The sequence below is a fragment of the Meleagris gallopavo genome, chromosome 2 (genome assembly GCF_000146605.3).
Source record: "Meleagris gallopavo isolate NT-WF06-2002-E0010 breed Aviagen turkey brand Nicholas breeding stock chromosome 2, Turkey_5.1, whole genome shotgun sequence".
NCBI lineage: Eukaryota > Metazoa > Chordata > Aves > Galliformes > Phasianidae > Meleagris > Meleagris gallopavo.
The window spans coordinates 22,974,154-22,992,931 of record NC_015012.2 but is presented as its reverse complement, the minus strand read 5'-3'; the positions used below and the strand labels follow the sequence as shown (position 1 = coordinate 22,992,931).

General features: G+C 35.8%; 1 protein-coding gene across 1 annotated transcript in view; it reads right to left on the bottom strand.

The window, feature by feature from the left end:
* Positions 1-18,778, bottom strand: part of MTA3 (metastasis associated 1 family member 3) — a 120,401-nt gene that overhangs the window by 88,922 nt on the left and 12,701 nt on the right. The window contains exon 4 of the mRNA XM_019612705.2: positions 10,553-10,679. Within this exon, the coding sequence (XP_019468250.1) occupies positions 10,553-10,679 (127 nt within the window). The remainder of the gene's footprint in view (positions 1-10,552; positions 10,680-18,778) is intronic.

The following is an 18,778-nucleotide window of genomic DNA, read 5'->3' as shown; positions in this document are numbered from 1 at the left end:
AAAACCAAAAAACACCACAAAAAAAAAAAACCATCAAAAACATAGCTAATGTCTCTTTCATTACTGCTGGAACAGAAACAGACTTAAAACATTCATTAATATATGAGCTCTTGAATTTCTCTCAGTCTCAGTATTTGTCAAGAGAACCACAAATCCAAGGAGAAATGTTGGAAAAATTAGACTGAAAAACCTGAGCACAACGCACAACAGCAAGTAAGAAGATTCCTGCAGTAGAAAACGAGGAGAACATCTCTATAATCAATTATGTCTTTCAAGATTTTTCAGAGCTTTTGACCTTGATAATTCCAGAACACAAATATCTAAAGATTAATTATATGCTATACCGTGAAGACAGTTCATCGACTTTTTTTTTTTTTTTTTTTTTTTTTTTTTTTTTAGTATTAAAGGCTGAATAGCTTACCTTTCCAGTTTACTTCTGTTCTATACACTTCTAGTATGCTCACTTCACTCCATACTACCCTTATTTAATTCCAATTATGGCAGGAGCATTCCTTCACTGCCGCTGTGGCTGAAAGGGCATAGTATTGACTGACTTTATATCATATTGCTGGAAGTTTAAAAAGCTTCGTTTTATTTCATTAAGAGAGAAGATTAATTTCCACAGCACATCTCCCAACTGAGTGAATTTCTATTTGATATTAGATTTCTTTGTGCAGCATTTTAACCATCTAATGGCTGGAATCATCACTAGTGTTTTATGTGCTTCTAAGATTTTTCACATGTATGAATTATAGCCTACAAAAAAAAAAAGAAAAAAAGAGAGAATACAAGACTAAATGCTAAAATGAAAAAAAATAAGAAGCACTTGGAAACAGGTAAGCTGATCAACTATAAGGAACACCACAATAAAAAGAATATGTATTACAGTTGCCAGCTTCCATGATCCACAAGCATGAAATACTTTCTATAAGTAATGCATAAAATCCCGTCATTTCTATATCTGTTCACTCTCTCTCTCCTTCCCCCCATGCCCCAACCAGAGGAAGATCCTCTCAGCCTACTATAAATGGTCAATTCGGTTAAACCAATGCTTTTAGCTCAGTATCTTGTCACAAACCTATCAATCACATATACTTAGGAAATAACTCAGTGCAGACTTAAGATGATGCATCCCTAAATATTCTTTAACCACCACTGTACTCTTCACCTCTTCTTCCAATACTAATAAACAAAAAGCCCTATGAGAAAATTAATGTGGTTTAAACCACACTGCAACCAGACTGGTCTTAGTGACTGGATAAAGAGAAACATCACTGCCATTTGTAAGAAGGGATGGAACACTGCATCCAAGCCTAGGGTCCCCCAAACGAGGCAGCTGTTGGAGCAGGTCCAGTGGAGGACAACAAAAATGACCAAAATGCTGGAGCACCTCTCTTATGAAGAAAGGCAGAGGGAGCTGGGCTTGTTCAGCATGCAAAAGACAAAGCTCTGGGAAGATCTCACTGCAGCCTTCCAGTACTTAAAGGCAGCTCATTATCAGGAGGGAGACTTTTTTATGTGATCTGATAGTGGTAGGATAGGGGAATGCTTTTAAAATAAAAGAGGGGAGATTTAAATTAGAGGTTATGGGGGAATTTTCACCTAAAACATGGTGAGGTGCTAGAACAGGTTGCCCAGAGAAGTTACAGATGCTCAGAGATGTTACAACCACCTCCAAGGATGACACGCACAAGGTCTGGTCAGATGGGGCCCTGGGCAAATTGGACTAGTGTCTGACCTACTGGTTGGCAACCTTGAAGGGGAGCTGGAAATAGATGACCTTTAAAGATCCATTGAAACCTTCTGATTATCATTCAGTTGTGATTCTGATTTGAGCTATATTCCTCTACCATGCCGCATCCCTGAATTCACTGTTCTCAATAGCAAAAATTACTGGTAAATAGCATCAGAAAGAATCAAAGATGTTGCTATTACATTCCTGGTTTTGACTTTGTCTATTTATGCTCTAAAAATTGTTATTATTTCCCAGGGAATTAGGCAAAATTGATCTTGTATGAATGTTGAGTGGATCTTTCTGATACCTCAACAACATACAAATAACAGCAAACAAAAAATAAGTTAGCATTTATGTCTTCACTTACAATTTAATTTTGATAAGATAAAATTGCTACTTCAGAATCCCTTCTACTCTCAGAGGTACTTAAATGTACTTAAACTGATAAAAGATAAAAAGTTGCTCCATTTAGCTGGCAACAATACCAACATAACTTGCCAGAGTATTAAATCAGCAAACAAACAAACAAAAAAAAGGTTATTTACAGTTCTTTCAGTAAAAGTAAATAACAAAGCTTACCTGGGTATATGCTCATGGTATTATCAGCCTCTATTACATAAACCACTCAGGATTCAATTACTTCTCCTGTCCTAGAAAGCTCAACTGTAACTCAATTTTTTCTTTAAACCAGTAACCACGTGAAAGTTATTTACACACATTACACCTTCATTCATTGCTATGTCTTAGAAGTTTTTTCCAGTTGTTGAATCTTTTGTTGTATCTAACTCCACCAATATCTGACAATTCTTCGCCATATACACACATCAGCTAAAGGATGCCCAACAATCTCCTTTTTTCATACCTACCACCCACTTGAGTTATTTCAACAAAGCCATACTGGCACAACACAGAATTGAAATCCAAGCACATTTCACACTAACTCTAAAACAGTATTTTTTGAAGAAAAAAAAAAAACAAAAACCAAACCAAATTAAAAAAAAGAAAAACACACTTTAATGATTTTGCAGAAAAATAAATTCTTCAGTAGCCCAAACAGTGAGCCTCATAGTCTCAAAACCAAAATGCTAATAATTTACAACTAAAACAGCAAACAAACACAGGGAAACTAGTGAAGGTTATAAATAAATGGAAAGACATACTAGCTATCATGGTATGCAGCAGTCCCAAGAAAGTGAACAAAAAGATATTTTCTTCCTTTTTTCAGGGAGCTACTCTGCTTGTTTGCACTGTCCCTATAATCACCTTTAAGATTTTTCTTAAAGTGATCAGTATTGTAGATATATTTTATACAATTCCTCAACAAAAATAATGATGAAAACCAGATCTTAAAAGTACCAGAATGAATCAAAATCAACAGCTATTTTTATCATTTGAAGTTCTTATTTTGGCCCAGTCCATCCTTTTAAAATAATAGAAACCTTTACAATTTCTGCTCTGTCACTCTTGCAGGCCATTTCTTCACCTATTTTCCCTAGATCAGTAAGAAAGCTCATGAGATGTAAGTCTTGTTTTAATAATTATCTGTTCAGACAGGAAATACACTAGCAAAAATTACAGAAATAAATTACAAAAGAAATGCAATACTTAAGCGTCTGTTAAGCAGCACAAGCCACAGAAGTGGAAAAGGCAGCCTGATGGCTAAAGTATTATGTCCCACAAATTTCCTGTTGTAATGCAGTTGTATCTTGGGTAAGACTGGCACAGAGCATGAACTTTCAGAACTCACTGCTCTGGGTTCCCACCAAGTCAGCAGAACTTGCTGTGCATTAGTCATGCTGATGCTATTTGAAGAAGAAAGGTAATACACGCAGTGCTGACCCCAAGACTTTGAAATTCTGCTCTTAACAATTACTCATTGCCTTCCTGAATTTGACAAGATAACATTGCGTAATTCCACGCAAGTAAACTGATTGTCCCTTGTTGATCTTGATCAAAAAATGCTGATCTCAGTAGAAATTTGAAATATGAACTACTAGTTGGATAGTAAGAACAAAGTAACTGCAAAGAATATTAGGAAATGTTATGCTTATGAGGAAAATCTGATTTGATTTTAACATATGCTGCTGCTTCAATGATAACTAGAAATTAAACAGAACATAAAGTGAAAAACTGAGAGGGGCCATAAAGGAAAAAAAGGGGAATAAGGGCACAGAATGTAAAGGATGAGACAGCTACCCTAAATGAACAAGGTATTTCCTGAATTAACTGAAATGTTTTTTGAAGATTTCCAAACAACTACTTTGAGCAAAGTCATGACCCCTTACAAGAAGTCTAAATTGCAATGACTATTGCCAAATCACATACTAGGAGCTGTAGAGTTTTAGGACCTTGCTCTAATTAAATAAAATTGATTCCCCACTTGTGGGAAGCCAATACCAAGTACACTTGCATATTTTGCTTTTAAGTGCAGCTCAAGGAGCACAGAATGATGCTGACAGACACAAATACATAGCAACTTCCAAGCTCTCCAAATTGCATAGATACTAACAAATGGAGTGCAAGATATTGCACTCCATGAAAATATGTTGAGTAGCATAAAAGCATTGTTGCAGTGACTAAAAGCTGTAACAGACTCCCCAGCTAGAGTTTGGGTTTTTTTTTTTTTAAATATTCACAATATAGAGAAGATAGATTCTGAAGAAGAAAGATCTGCACTCTTTGATTCCTCTTGGGCAGAGTTTAACTCCAGTCATTTACTGAACTCTCTCAAAGATAAGGGGGGAAAAAAGTCTCACTTTATAAATAAATACTACTGAGACTCATTTTTCCAACAAAACAATACAAATTGCCCAGACAGTACAGGATCACATATATGATACGCATCTGTTGCCAAAATGTACATTTACCTGCTTAACAGAGAATTGATAAAGTGCAACTAAAAAATGAATGTACAGCCAACTGACTTATGTACATCTAAATGAACCAGTAAGTGCTTGGCATCTGAACATACGCTTAGATCACATGGATGATCCAGAGTTTTGATGCTGAGTGTGACTGTCAATCTGAAAGTTCAAGGTTTTAATCTTAATTCAAATTGAACTCCTGATTTTGAGAGCTCCAAATTGATGCTATTTAAAGGTTAAGCCTGTCTTGGAATGATTGTGCACAACTGACACTAATTCAACAAAACCTTGACAAAACTCCACAAAGTAGTTTATAGACAATGTTCAAATTACTTTTTTCTTCATATGCTTAAATATTTCTGACTTCCAACTTCTAACGACAACCCATTCGGAAGAAAAAACATTTCCATGTGAAAAACCTCATTTTTAAAAGACAAATATGAAGACTTTCCATTCAGTACCAATTTATATAGTTTGTATACACAAACAATTACATAATTTGCAGAAGAGCCGAAGTATTCAGCAACATTACAATAAAAACTTACTGAACAGTTGTAGAAGATGTTAAGATAAAAACATCTACATCTATGAAAGTGTGCATGTGGATGGCTGGCAACCCTGCCCATGGCAGTGGTGTTGGAACTAGATGATCTTCAAAGTCCCTTCCAAACCGAGTCATTCTACAGTTCTATGAAATTATAACTTAAGATTGGATTTACAATAATACCATCCCAATTTAAATCACTGATTGCATTTTGAGTTCTGTTGCTGAGAAGGGTTTTCAGTAAGAGAATATATATGGAATAAAAAGAACAATGCTAAGAACAAGATCCAGATCATAATATGGAAACAATTTCTTGAACTAGGCATAGCAAAACTGTGTTTTCTTATCTAGTTAACACAATAGTATATATACTTCAAATAGATTATAGTAGGAAACTCAAGTCATTACTCTTTTTTCCTCAGGGATTAATTCAGTCTAAAAAGGAAAATAAATTACTTTTTAACAGAGAAGCAACAATACACATGTATCTAAGAAAGCCATGGGAGGCTGGTTAGGAACAATTTTTCAGCATGACATTACAGGGTCACTTAGCCCAGAAGCAACACTCATTTCTCCTGAACTACATAAGCTTTGCACTACAGGAAACATTCCAACTTGGCTATTATGTCACTGTGGGAAAAACTATAATTTTCTTACATTTAACTGACAGTCTTTTACCAATATTTTTTTCTTACACTCTGTTATTAGTATTGGCTATTGACAACTGAGAACAAGACAAAAGTACAGTCTAGACCAGAATCTTATCAGTGTAAGAATTCTCCAAATTCTACTGCCAAAGGAAAAAAATAAATAAATAAACAACACAACAAAACTAACAGGCATCAGACACACTGCAAAAGCCACCCTGCTCTAAATAAACTCAATCCAGGAAGGAAGAACTCCTTAGCAATCCAAATGACCAAGTACATACCTTTTCAAAGTAGATTCACTCATTTTATCTAGTTGTCTGACTTACATTAGAAAATAAAAAAGATTGAAAGCTCTTGTAAATTATCTAAACTTTGTAGCTTATGTATTCTTACCCATTTGTCTGCTGAAAGCTTCTTGCTTGCAGAGAAAGACAACATCCTAAGATAATACCACCAATTCCTAGCATACCATACCTTAAAAAGTCACAATGCTACCATAAAATGACCTGTTCCATCCTACCAATTACCTGTCTTTGAGCTTCTGACTATTTGGTGAGTACTACACAAAGGAATTGTGAGGAAAAAAAAGCATTATTCTATTCCTGCATAGTTTAAAGTAGTAATACTAGGGTGAGGTCTGGCAAGATCATAAAGAAGACAAGCTCAGTATAATGAAAGTTTTATGATTCATTATGCATCAAAGCTAAGGCAAGTGAGAGTTTATTTAAAAGAAAATCCAAAAACTAACCTCAAATCTGAAACACAGACTTGTTAGATAGCTAGTAAAACTTAGCTAGTAGCAAGCAAAAATAATGAAATGGTAAAGTGAATCCTGATGGCTAAATAAGTTTAAACACAGATTATATGAAGCATTAAATTCAAAAGAAAGCACAAATAATCTAAGAAATTGATGCAGTCTTTTACAAGAATTGCCTACTAACTCTTGAAACCTCAATGAAAAGTGAAAATACAAAGACCAAGATAATAAGTGCATCTTCCCAAAGAGATTTTTTTTTGTGAATTGTTATACAAATAGTTGGCAAATCCTTTTCACCACATGCTGAGTTACATGATGCACTTCATAACATCAACCAACAATCTCACCATGATGACAACTTTTAAATAATTTTTTCCCTGTGCCTTATCATGACTTTCCAAAATGCAATATTTAGTAATGCTAAATCTCTGCAAATCAAAGCTAAAATACACAGCACTTTGGCTCAACTCAGTCCCTTGCTGGGACCTGACACTGCTTAGATGAACAATCTGCACCATGAATTATGCATGAATTCACTATGTGATGTGTATACATACTCAATGAAGGAAAGGGCTCAGTGAACCCACAGCAGTATAACACACCATTGTAAAATTTGGAGATTACAGAGCACGGCAAAACTGCGTTTGTAATAAGCAAGAATTGGGAAGGAAGGAAGTAATTTATCACTGGAAGAGTGTTACTAATCTTATACATTTGAGGAAGGAGAGGAAGGAGTAGTTTCACTTGTAACTTGACAGGTAGGAACAAAGCTATCAAGCCCTAGAAACCCAAATGAGAACATCTTGACACTGTCCTTCACTGCATACAATCATTTCAGAAATCAGTGCAATTATATATTCTTCAACACATTCCACCACATCAACACTGAGGCCACAAGACAACACTGCCACATCTGTTTTGTCCTGTGTGAAGCCAGAGTTGGAATCAAGTATCCTTTTGGTTCCCTTCTTATTTAAGATATTTTATTATTCTTGTATATCTGTCTCTGCATATTTTCTAAATCTGTTTTTTTTTAGAGCCACAATGTATACCACTTCCTAAAGTTATTAGAATGTGAGTGAGCATCATCTAACATAAAACACAAAAGAGATTAACATTAAAAAAAAAAAATTATGTTTATATCAAAATGAATTATATTTAAAGAAAGTTACGTGTAATGTGTGTTGCAAAATACAAAGTATGGGAATATGGATTGAAACTGTATTACAAGATTTTAAAAGCAAACAAATCACATCATAATTATTCAACACAACTTTACAGGTCATACAACTTCAGAATTATTTGTACAACAAAGAAGTTCAATCTGCTATAAACTTAAAGCACATTAATTTTAAAGTGGTATCACCAAGTATGCAAAAGAGACGTGTTTTTAATTATGAATTAGAATAAAATTAGTCATGGGTGGGTTTCTTCAGAGAGAAGGATGGAAGGGAAACAATGTCATTTTCTCTGCCATTTGGGTTAAAGTTAAAATGATTTTATTGCCTTAAATTACACACAGAAAGAGAATTTTTTTTCTTTGCTGAAGATGCCAGTAAAAGTTCAAGATCTGTAGTTACCAAGAGCAACTGCAGATAATTCAGCCTCCTCTATTGCTTTTAGCTCTCTCCTCTTCCTTCTGAAGTGATTGAAGTGATTGAACTTGCCTTCTTACTCTTGAGAGAATTTAATCTCCTTTCTCCATTCCATTCTATCATACTATTTATTCTCTTATAAAAACTACAGACTGTGAAAACTAATCAAAGTCCACAGGATAGAGCTACTGAGTGTGTGACTTTTAGTGTGTGCGCCTTTCCACATGGAGAATATTGGTTTGGTGGACTAGTGACAGCAACAAATATCCTTTGCTGTGACTTCAGCAAAGCCTACAGCATGTTCTATATTAGCTTTTAACCAGACCAGTAACATACAGGGTAGATAAGCAGACAATAAGGTTGGAAGAAAACTTAGCTGGCCTATCAGGCTAAAAAGGTTGCAATGAGTGGTTCAAAGTCCAACCAGCAGCTGATTACTGGTGGTTCCTCGCAGGGGCTAATACAAAGGCCAGCAGTTTCACATCTTAAGAGTAATCATTCACACACTCTTAAGGAAACAGACAGATCCTACTGCTGTCTTCAACTACCTAAGTTGAAGTTTACCTGAAGAAGTAAATAAGAGAGAGAGATTATTTTCAGGGAAGCACAGTGACAGAACAAGAAGCAATGGAAGTTCCAAAAATGGTAGTCCCAATTAGATGTCAGGAAAGACCGAAACAGACATCCAGAGACTTCGCAATCTCCATCCTTGGGTACATTCAAAACTCAACCAGTCAAAGCCACAAAAAACCTGATATAAGTTGATCCTGCTTTCAGCAGGAGTCTGGAATAGATGACCTTAGAGACGTCTCTTCAAAAGCATATTATTCCACAGCTCTAAAACCTTTTTTGAAATATTGTTGGGAAAAAGGTGCAGGGGCACCCTTCACAATATTTCAATCCTCACTTTATAGGAAAAGATCACAAATAAAATTTACATAAGCAATCAAGAAGAGCTGAGTTTGTGAATGTTCAGAAGTTAATATGCTCTATAAGATCTATTTTGTAGGAGAGGTGTTTGTTAAAAATTCATTGAACTACATACAACTTGTTCCATAACGCATCTGTTAAAGGTCTTATTAGCAAACAACAGTATAGCACTACAGCATTTAAACGTTTTGAAAAGTTATTCAAGTCATGCCACTGTATTTACCCACTGTGCAATGCTGCACGTACCATGAATTCATGTGCTTTTATGGACTCTTTGTGAAGTGTGTACTGAAGAATCTCTTCTTCCTCCCTGAGTTGTGAGGTAAGAAGACACTTAAAATATTGCTTCTCTATAATCTTCTCTCTGGATAGAGAATACCTTATTTCAATATTTAAATGTCAAAGTGAAAGAAACTGTGCAGGACTACTATCTCTGTGCTGTATTTGGGAAAGCAGAGATTTGACATCTAAATGACTTTCTCCAAGACAGAGAACAAGGGGATGAATCAAGCACAGGAAATTAATAAAAAATTCCCAACTTACAGTTTTTATTTTGGCAGCAAGAAAGATAAGAATGTTTGAGAAAGTACATATGGACATACAAATATTCTCTCTTACTGGAGCGTATAACTACATTTTTTTTTCCTAGCTGAAGAAAATGGTCTGAAATGGCTGAGGGGAGATGGATGTTCTGTCTAAAAATCCCTTCAGAATGCAAACTTGTATGAATTCTTGTTTTACACTTACCACACTCCTTTTCCATTATGCTCCTGATTACTCTCTTCTATTTCCAGATACATTCCCCTCTTCCACTCCCCTCTCTCCCCCCCAAAAACCCCAAAAACTGTTTGACTCCTAAATAAAAAATGACTTGAGCACTTAGAATATTTACAGAAAGACATTCAAAACAAAACTTTTTTTTTTTTTTTTGTTAGCTTTATCATGCCTCTTCTTATGATAGCATCACATCTAAAACAATACTTGAAATGCTTCTGCAACATTTAGCCAAACTCAATCATTACATTTTTCCATTTACTAAAGTCAGTTGAGGTAATTTTATTTTAGTGTCTGCAGAACTACAATGCAGATCTGACCACTGAGTCACTGTTCCTTTCTAAACCCATCTGTGGTTTCACTGGGCAAACAAAATGGTCATATTTCCCTTGGACAGCAGAAGAAGAATCAAGAATACCCTTCCAAAGTAGGCACAGTCTGACTTCGTACAACATGATCACTTGATGTTTAATTTGCAAGCTAGAGCTCTATCTATGACTCTGTCCCTTGCAAGGCTCAAATGCGAAGAGACAAAAGGCAATACTGAGGGTGGTACCAAATCAATTCATGGCTCTACCTGGCACAACTCAGCTGTAAGCAATCACTCCCTTTTGTAAGATAAAGGCTGAAGTGTTCAAATGGTTGGGCTACTGGCAGGCAAACCAGCTCAACAGAATACAGATAAGCAATATTTAATTCTTACCTGATGTGAGTTGCCGGAAGAGACTCATACTGGCGAGAAAGGAAGAGCTCTCTGTGTTTCAGCTGATGTTTCTGTTTATCAGTCAAGTCAACCTCAATTGTAGTTTCAGACTCTTCTTCAACTTCTTCTGCAGAGAAGCAGAGCGTAGGTCGAAATTAACTCTGTTACATAATACACTTACAGCCATTTAACTTGACATTTCCCCCACCCCTCAGCAACTTCCCTTACTATTTAAAAGAAAAGATGAATTCAACAAGACTAGTTTATGTAAGTTGACAGAATATTAAGTATTTTTAATTCCATACCTTCTACTTATGCCCTTTACAAATTCCTCTCCTACTGTACTATGCACTGATGTCTTTCATACAGCTGTAAGAACAATCCTAACAAAATTACTCATTCTTCATCTTCTTCCACCTTTTTTTCCTCTAGGTATGTTTCCCCCTTGCAGTAACATTCTGTTACTGATACTCATATTACTACAACTTTTACAAGGGTCCTGGGGAAAAGTACTTCATGAAACAGATATTTACTAAATGTAACAGATTGGCAAATCACAGTCTGGGAAAACTGCCTTCCATTATGTTAACCTTAATAAAGACTAACAGCAAATATAATTTATTTGCACATTTACACAAGATTTGAAAATATTCCTCTTTCAAGCAATGCAGCATTATTTTGTCTAGAGGAAGATAAAACCCAGCAAGTCTTACGATATATTTTTGAGGGATTTTTGCAGTTGAAATCTATCTTTTATAGTTGTTCTAATCTGAAATTGTCCAATATTACACTGAATATGATAAAACCAAAGGGGAAAAAAAAACACTCTTGTTTTAAAGTTTTAAACCATCTGTAATATGCTAACACAGAGGAATAATTAAAAGCAGACACTAGAAAGTGTCCCACAATGTTCACAGCAGTTGCTAATATACTATATGGACGAACACACCCTCCAAAATGCTATGTGGGGAGCTTTAAGGCTGAAATATGTCTTCTGAGAGGGACATGCAGAACTCCTACTCTAACTTCCCAGAAAGGACATAGTCTTGGAAGCGCAGCATACAAAAAAAACACAGACATTTGAATAACTTCTCAAAAGATTTAGCATTTTTCTACCTGCTGTATTATCCATCAGCTGCAAAACCAAATGTATTAAGACAGTATGTCTTAGGAAATTAAACAATGAAACCTCAGCCTTAGCTAGTATTTCATAGAGCAACCTTAGAACAAATCACCTCACCTGCTCTTCAGAAGAAACACTTTCTCGAATAACCTACATGCTACCTCAAAACAAAGCCTGCCTGTATCCTCATGGCAATCTGGTTCTATCCAAATGCAACACTACTATAGGGCTTTTTTTGTTTGTTTCTTTAAATCGTGACTTCCCACAAAAGTGATTAAACAGCATGAAGAATTCTTCAAATTGAGTTCCATCCACCATAAATCCATTTGGCTTGTAGGGACCCATTCACCTACCCTGTTCTGGCATGCAGTGTAGGGACAGTTTTAGCAAAAGCAAAGCCTGACAGTCTCACCTAACAGATCTACAAGTGCAACTCATACCACAACTCACTTCAGAGTTATCTCAAAATCTGTCATATTGACTATAAATAAAGCTTAGAAATCCCATGCAAATACAAAGCATTATCGAATCAAGCAAGTAAATAAAGAAAAATATAAGTACTAATGTGAAAAGGTTTATGTTTCAAGCAAAAAATAACTATGATTTCTTTCTACAATAAATGACTATTGTTGGCTATATTTGTATTTCAAAGTTCAAGCACTAATATTTCTTAAAATATCCAGGTGTGCCAGTGTTTAGTTTTTTGAGATTATGGTTGTGAGGTTGTTTTTTTTTTCCCCACTGTTGGTTCTTCATTTGTTTATTTCAGTATATGCACTGCTTGTAATATTTCAGAGGTCCAAAGTTCGCATTTGACTATTTCCTCTCCTTCTTAAAAAATATCAAAAGCACAAAGTAATCCAGTATTATAACCATCTGAAAACTAATGACAATAAACAGTTCACTAGAAAGCAATTTAGACAATTAAATACAGGCACCCACAGCCATTTTAGATTGACATATCCAAAATATCTCACAACATGCATGGTACAAAACACAGGAGAACATATGCCAGTTTGAAGTGGCAGCATTTGAAGTGGCAGCACAAAACCAGGAATGATATCAAAGAGAGTTTAAAATTGCTTTTCAGATACCTACGCTGAAGTAACATAATAACTACCTTAAAGAGAAACTTTAAGAAATAAAATTGTGTACTCATGCTACATAAGGCTAGACTGTGTTGATCCAAGAGCCTGTAGCTGAAATAGAATCTTAGATGGAGCTTTTAAAATATTCCAAGCCCAAACATGAAGAAAAAACGAACAAACAAACAAAAAAAAAAAGAATGCGGAGTTTCATTTTTTGTCTTGCTCATGAAAATCTGAGAAGCTCCAAAAGCAGGACAAGTAGCAGCCAGACATTCTAGACACTGCCAAGTTCCACCTCTTACTACAGCGTAATTTATCACCACAATTATTTTACAAATCTCTTGTAATAATAATGAAAAAGTGAACACTGGACAGCAGAGTGAGAAAACTGAATATTTAACCAATACACTCGATAGCAACGAACGCAAAGTATTCTGCAACTGAACCTTTAGACAATTGCTTTCAAAGCAGAGTTTTTTTTATTTGTTTGTTTTCACACAGATCAGCCCCTAATGCCTATTAGAAGAAAATCAGTAAAGACATTTCAGAATTTTTAAAGCTTTCTTCATCTTTCTGTCTTGTGTTTGCAGTGCCTGTGAAACTTTGTTTACCATCCAAGGAGAAGTTATTCTTGTCAAGAAGAGTAAAATGGAAGGTACCTACAGGAAATCATGAAGTGGCACTGAAGTTGAGCATACTTTCAGTGCTAAGTAAGAGAGCTGAAGAAGGCTCAAAGTGAACAAACACTTTAATGGAAAACGATGACAATGACATACACAGGCCTCATCATTCTGAGAGAAAAACAAATTGTTTTCTCTCTGAAGCTGTTCAGGCGAAAAAAAAAATAATATATATATATATATGTATATATATAGTCTTAGGTATGACTACAAATACCAACCAATACAGTCAGATCTTGAAAATGACATAACCCCCTTCAGTTCTTGGGCGAAACTGAAGTACTGTTTTACAGTTCTTTATCTGGTCTACAAGAAAAAAATCATTTAAAAGAAAAATCTTTAAGAGCAAGAGCAGGGATATCTAGTGAACTTTTAAGGTTGTAGGACTATTTATTATACATGGGCTATTTATTATACATTTACTTTGATCCAGTATACTAGAGTGATCTGGTGACACTTCCCCTGACAGACATGCCCTTCCTCTCTTCCTATCTAACATTAATTAAGACTGAAGAGACTCAAATAACCAATGTATACTCTGAAGAATCTCTAATCACAGAATCATAGCGGTTGGAAAGGACCTCTGAAGATCATCTAGTCCAAAGCTCTGGATCCTCAAACATTTCTCATTCGCTCAACTTAAATGCATGTGCTTTTCCATTGCTCTACTTAAATAAAATAAAACGTGAACAGTTCTTTTTTCTTCTTCTATTTAAGTTATGCGGTACATCATTACAAAACAGTGTTCTTGGTAAACTTTAGAAGACACTTTTCCGTGCCACCTAATCTCTGTAGGTGTCTTTGTTTGTAGTTAGCGTGCTGACTCAAGCTTGATACGAAGAAGAACTGCTTGTTTTTACAACTAAAATCAAACCAAATTGAGGGCAAGCCTCTAGAAACACAACAAACATTTAATATAAAATGTTTAAAAATAATGACTTAAGATTCTGAAAGATACCTGAGAAGGTTTAAATGCAAGTAAAATGTTCCATGGTTAAAAATCAACTTGAAAACGTTACTTTCATCTAACCTATCACTCCTTCTAACCTAAGATAAAACGTGCCCACCATACACTCCACTTGTCTACTAAAACAGAAAATAAGACATGAGATTGAACACTGGAGGTTATCATCAGGAGCAAGTCTTTAGTTGTAAGAAGTTCTCCTTCTTTTGCCAGCAAACTGCTGTTTGTTTCAGCTAGAGATTAACTGGACCACAGAACAACGGGAACACAAATAATTCAGGCTGGCAGGGCTTCAGGACATCTCCAGTGCAAACTTCTCCACAGAGTGGGCACAGACTGTGAGGTCAGCCAGGATACTCAGCAGAGACCACAAAGCCTCTTTGGCAACCTGCTCATGGCGTAAAAGCTTTTCCTTGTATTGAATCTGATCTGCTCCTTTTTTCAATTTTGTTACTGCAAAGAGTCCAACTTCATCTTCCCTATAACCTCCTCACACATACTAGCAGAGCACTTTTTCTTCAGGTGGAAGAAGCTCAATTTCCTTAGTCTCTCCTGCCAGGGAAAGTGTTCCAGTCTCCTCTCCATCACTGCGGTGGCTTCTGCTGAACTTCCTCCAATAGATCATTAACTTCCCTGTGCCAGGAACCTAAAATTGGGTGCACTGGAGTGCTGAGTTATCACAGGGTATAGCCACTTCTAGCCACTTCCCTCCATCTACTGGCTATGTGCCTGGCAATACAGTCTAGAGAACTGGTATGCCTCCTGTATTGCAAGTGCCTGGTTGTCTGCTGGCGCTCCAGCGCCTCTCCTGCAGAGCTGCTATCTCCAGACCTTCCATCTCCATCCCATATTGCAATCAGAGGCTCTTCCTTCCTTCCCACGAGCCACACTTGGCATTAACAATCAGTTTAAGCAATTTATAGTGTTATAACAGTTTCACCAAGTTTAACATACTTTTAAAATTGCATTAGATCAGCGTAAAATTCAGTTCAAAGAGTGCCATTCAGTTTGACAGCTTCCAAACTTCTGTGATTTCCTATACATCTTTTTCTCTGAGCATAAACTGTACTATATGCACGGTGTAAGTAGAGCTAAATCTATATACATGGTAGGTATCACCACCATATTTTAAAACCTACAGATAAAAGGCTGAGAATGCTGATCAGCAGCAAATTTACTGCACATATCAGATAGCAGTGTGTAAGTCTCAAGCTTAGCCGGTTGCAGCAAGAGCATCAAGCGTGCATTTGGCAGTTGGACACTGCAGTAAAAAGGAATTATAAATATAGAGTTGAGAGAATAGAGAGTAGATCTGTTTGCTGTCAAAATGAATACAAAAGGCAAACATTAAGACTAACTTTATGAACAAGACTATTCCTACTGTGAATGAAGTGCTCTCTTAAGTGAGCAGTTGGCCAATTCGCTCAGTCTGCATGAGGTTTCTTGTCACATGCTGTGCTGTACTAACTTGGTTGTGATATTTAGCCTCCTAGTGCTGCAATGAAGCAGTTTAATCAACTTTGGGAGCTAGACGATGCACGGTTATACAGTCAGTTTGACTGAGAAACAGTTTACCAAAGCTGAATTAATCAGCTCTACTTACACCATGCCTGTTAGTACAGTCCTCAGACTGTATGTGGCATCTACTTGGTATTTAGCTGCTACTGTCAGATAGGATTAGAAATCTGAAACACAACTTGTGTTTCACTCACTTGGATTATGAGTCATTTTGATAGTATATACTACCACCTCATGTGTGCATCTGAGCAATTTAACAGGTAGGAAAAAAAAAAAAAAACAACTGGTTGGTTGTGCTTATAAGGAGCAGGTGTACTTTTTATTCCTGCTGGATAGCACAGATACATATACTCACTGCCTGTACGGGGTTTTCCATTTTTCTTACACAATGAATCAAGTGATCCTCCCACACAACGATATCATCGCTTTTCTAAAGGAGGTCAGAAATAATTGCATTCCACAACCATTAAGAACTAGGATGCCACACCTACTCCCCCATAGAAAAATATTTCTAAAACCAAGGACAGGACAAGGTTGTTTCAGTATTTCTAAGTGGTATGTTATATAGTAACTACAGTAGCAATCCCCAGGATTACAGTCACACAACTTGTAACTGTTTCATGCTTATTTTAAGTCTGTAGCATAACGAAAACCATGGCAATTCTCATTAGTAGAAAACTCCCCATTCCTAAACTTGATGGAGATTTTTGAGAGCAAGGACCTTGTCGGTGGAAGACAGAGAAGGATTACCTTTACAAGTGGCATGAATCACAAGTGCTACATGAAGAAATATATAATGATAAGTTAAATGCTAAATGAATAAGTGCAAGAGTAAGCATGCTGTGGTTTAACAGCACTATTCAGTGATGCAAAATAGTTTATGACAACACCTCAAAAAGGAAGGGTTTCAAAGAAGTATGAAAATGGTAATATGCAGGCAGTGATGAAATAGAGCTGGCAATACTGTATCAAAAAACCTAAAGGTAGACTTTTTAATCCTCTCCCCCTCGACCTGTTTTCTGTTTCATTTATTCAAATAGTAACTACTTCAAAAGAGGAAAATATGCTGTTACAGAAATCAAAGTGTTTTGTCATGAGTACACCTTTATAAACTGCAGCAACCTGTTGCAGCATGTCCTGCACATCGCGTTCCCTTTAGCAGTTCCTTAGAAAACAGCCTACTCAAAATTGTGCCATGGACAAAGCTACGTACATTATGGTTAATATTTCCAATATCCATTTACTGGATCAGGCTCATCAGCTGAATCAGAGGCCAATTAGTAAATATTTTGAAGTGTAAATACCTTCCTGCCTAGTCTTAGACGTAAGTGAACAGTTTTTGTTCTACCTTCATATCCAGGCTGGCAAACTACCCACAGAGCAGAATTGCATGCAGGCAATTTGACATTGTTCAAGAAAAACAAAAATATGAATCCAGCATCTGGCTCAACCAGATCATCTTTTCAACCCAATCATTCCTTCAGAGCAGCACAAACACTATACAAATCTTTTGGTACCAAAGTAGTCATGGGACACGTAAGAAATCTTCACCTTTATAACTAATTATTAGAAATTGAATGGGAGAAATCTGTATCTTACATTTCCATGAGACTGATCCTATTAGCAATTTTTCCCATCAGTTAGATTTTAACTTTTCTACACAAACCACCTGCTCATAAGACCGTTTCAGATGGCCTTTCCTTTAGAAATAGGCTAAAGTATGCCTGATTGAACCAGTTACAAAGTGGTAGAATTGTCTCTCCTTAATAAAATGCAGTGTAAATATTTAAAAAACACGTATCACATAGAGATCTAGTAGCAACAAAAACCTTTAAGTGTTCCGTAAGAACCAACCCGGAGTCTGCATTTAAGATCTATACAAGTGTTTGCTTTTATGAAGTTAGGATAATAACCACAGAGTTTCAGAGATATAAACTGTTTTTCTAACAGCTGATTTATATCCGCAGTAGCAGGTATAAACAGCTTTTCAAAATTTGTTGGCAAAGGAAAGGCACAGATTGTAGAAGCACTTTCCTCCCCCTACTCAGGATGGCATATGATTCTGCTTATAAAACACAAATTATTTATCTTCTACACTGCCTCCTTCCAGAAGGGCTGAATTTTTGTTTGACTTTTCAGGGAGGAAAGAAAGAATAGCAAAAAGTAAAAATAAAATAAAGGAAAGAAAAGGATTTGTATATCCAGTTCCTGAGTAAGGTTAATTAAGACACATTAAAGTTCCGTGTTTAGGAATTTCAAATTAGAATAACATTACGCAAGGTAACATCCATTCTATGCCAACATGGTAAGAAAACTTTTGTTTATAGATTTGATGAGATGAGCAGGAAGAGTTGTTCATTCACTTTGATAGCCTTAGTCTTGAAATTTAATTTTTTTCCATCTTCAACCATGTTAGAGCTTTATCTTCTTGGGTTTGTTCTTCCCTTGATGCATGTATAGAGATTTTAAGATTCTAATTAATGAGAACTGTATATATGATCTGGGAAATGTATAAAGAAATAAGAAAATATATGACTTAAAAAAAAAAACAGTAAAACCTTTAGTTATGATGCCAGTTGTGTGAGGAAATCAGTGTAGAAATAAACATCGCATTGTATTAGCTAGTCAAATTTTCAATATGTGTCATGATTTTTTTCTTTTTTTAAATAAGCTGAAATAAAAGGTCAAAAAAAAAAGTCTTTCTACTACTCATAGCATTTTTAATTTTTGTACACAACACATTCAAATACCATGTTTGCTATAGTACCAAGTAAAAATATCAAAAATAATCATTTCTACTCTTCATACATGTTGAATATTCAGTATTTTGATCCTTGACTTTGTCTCTCATTA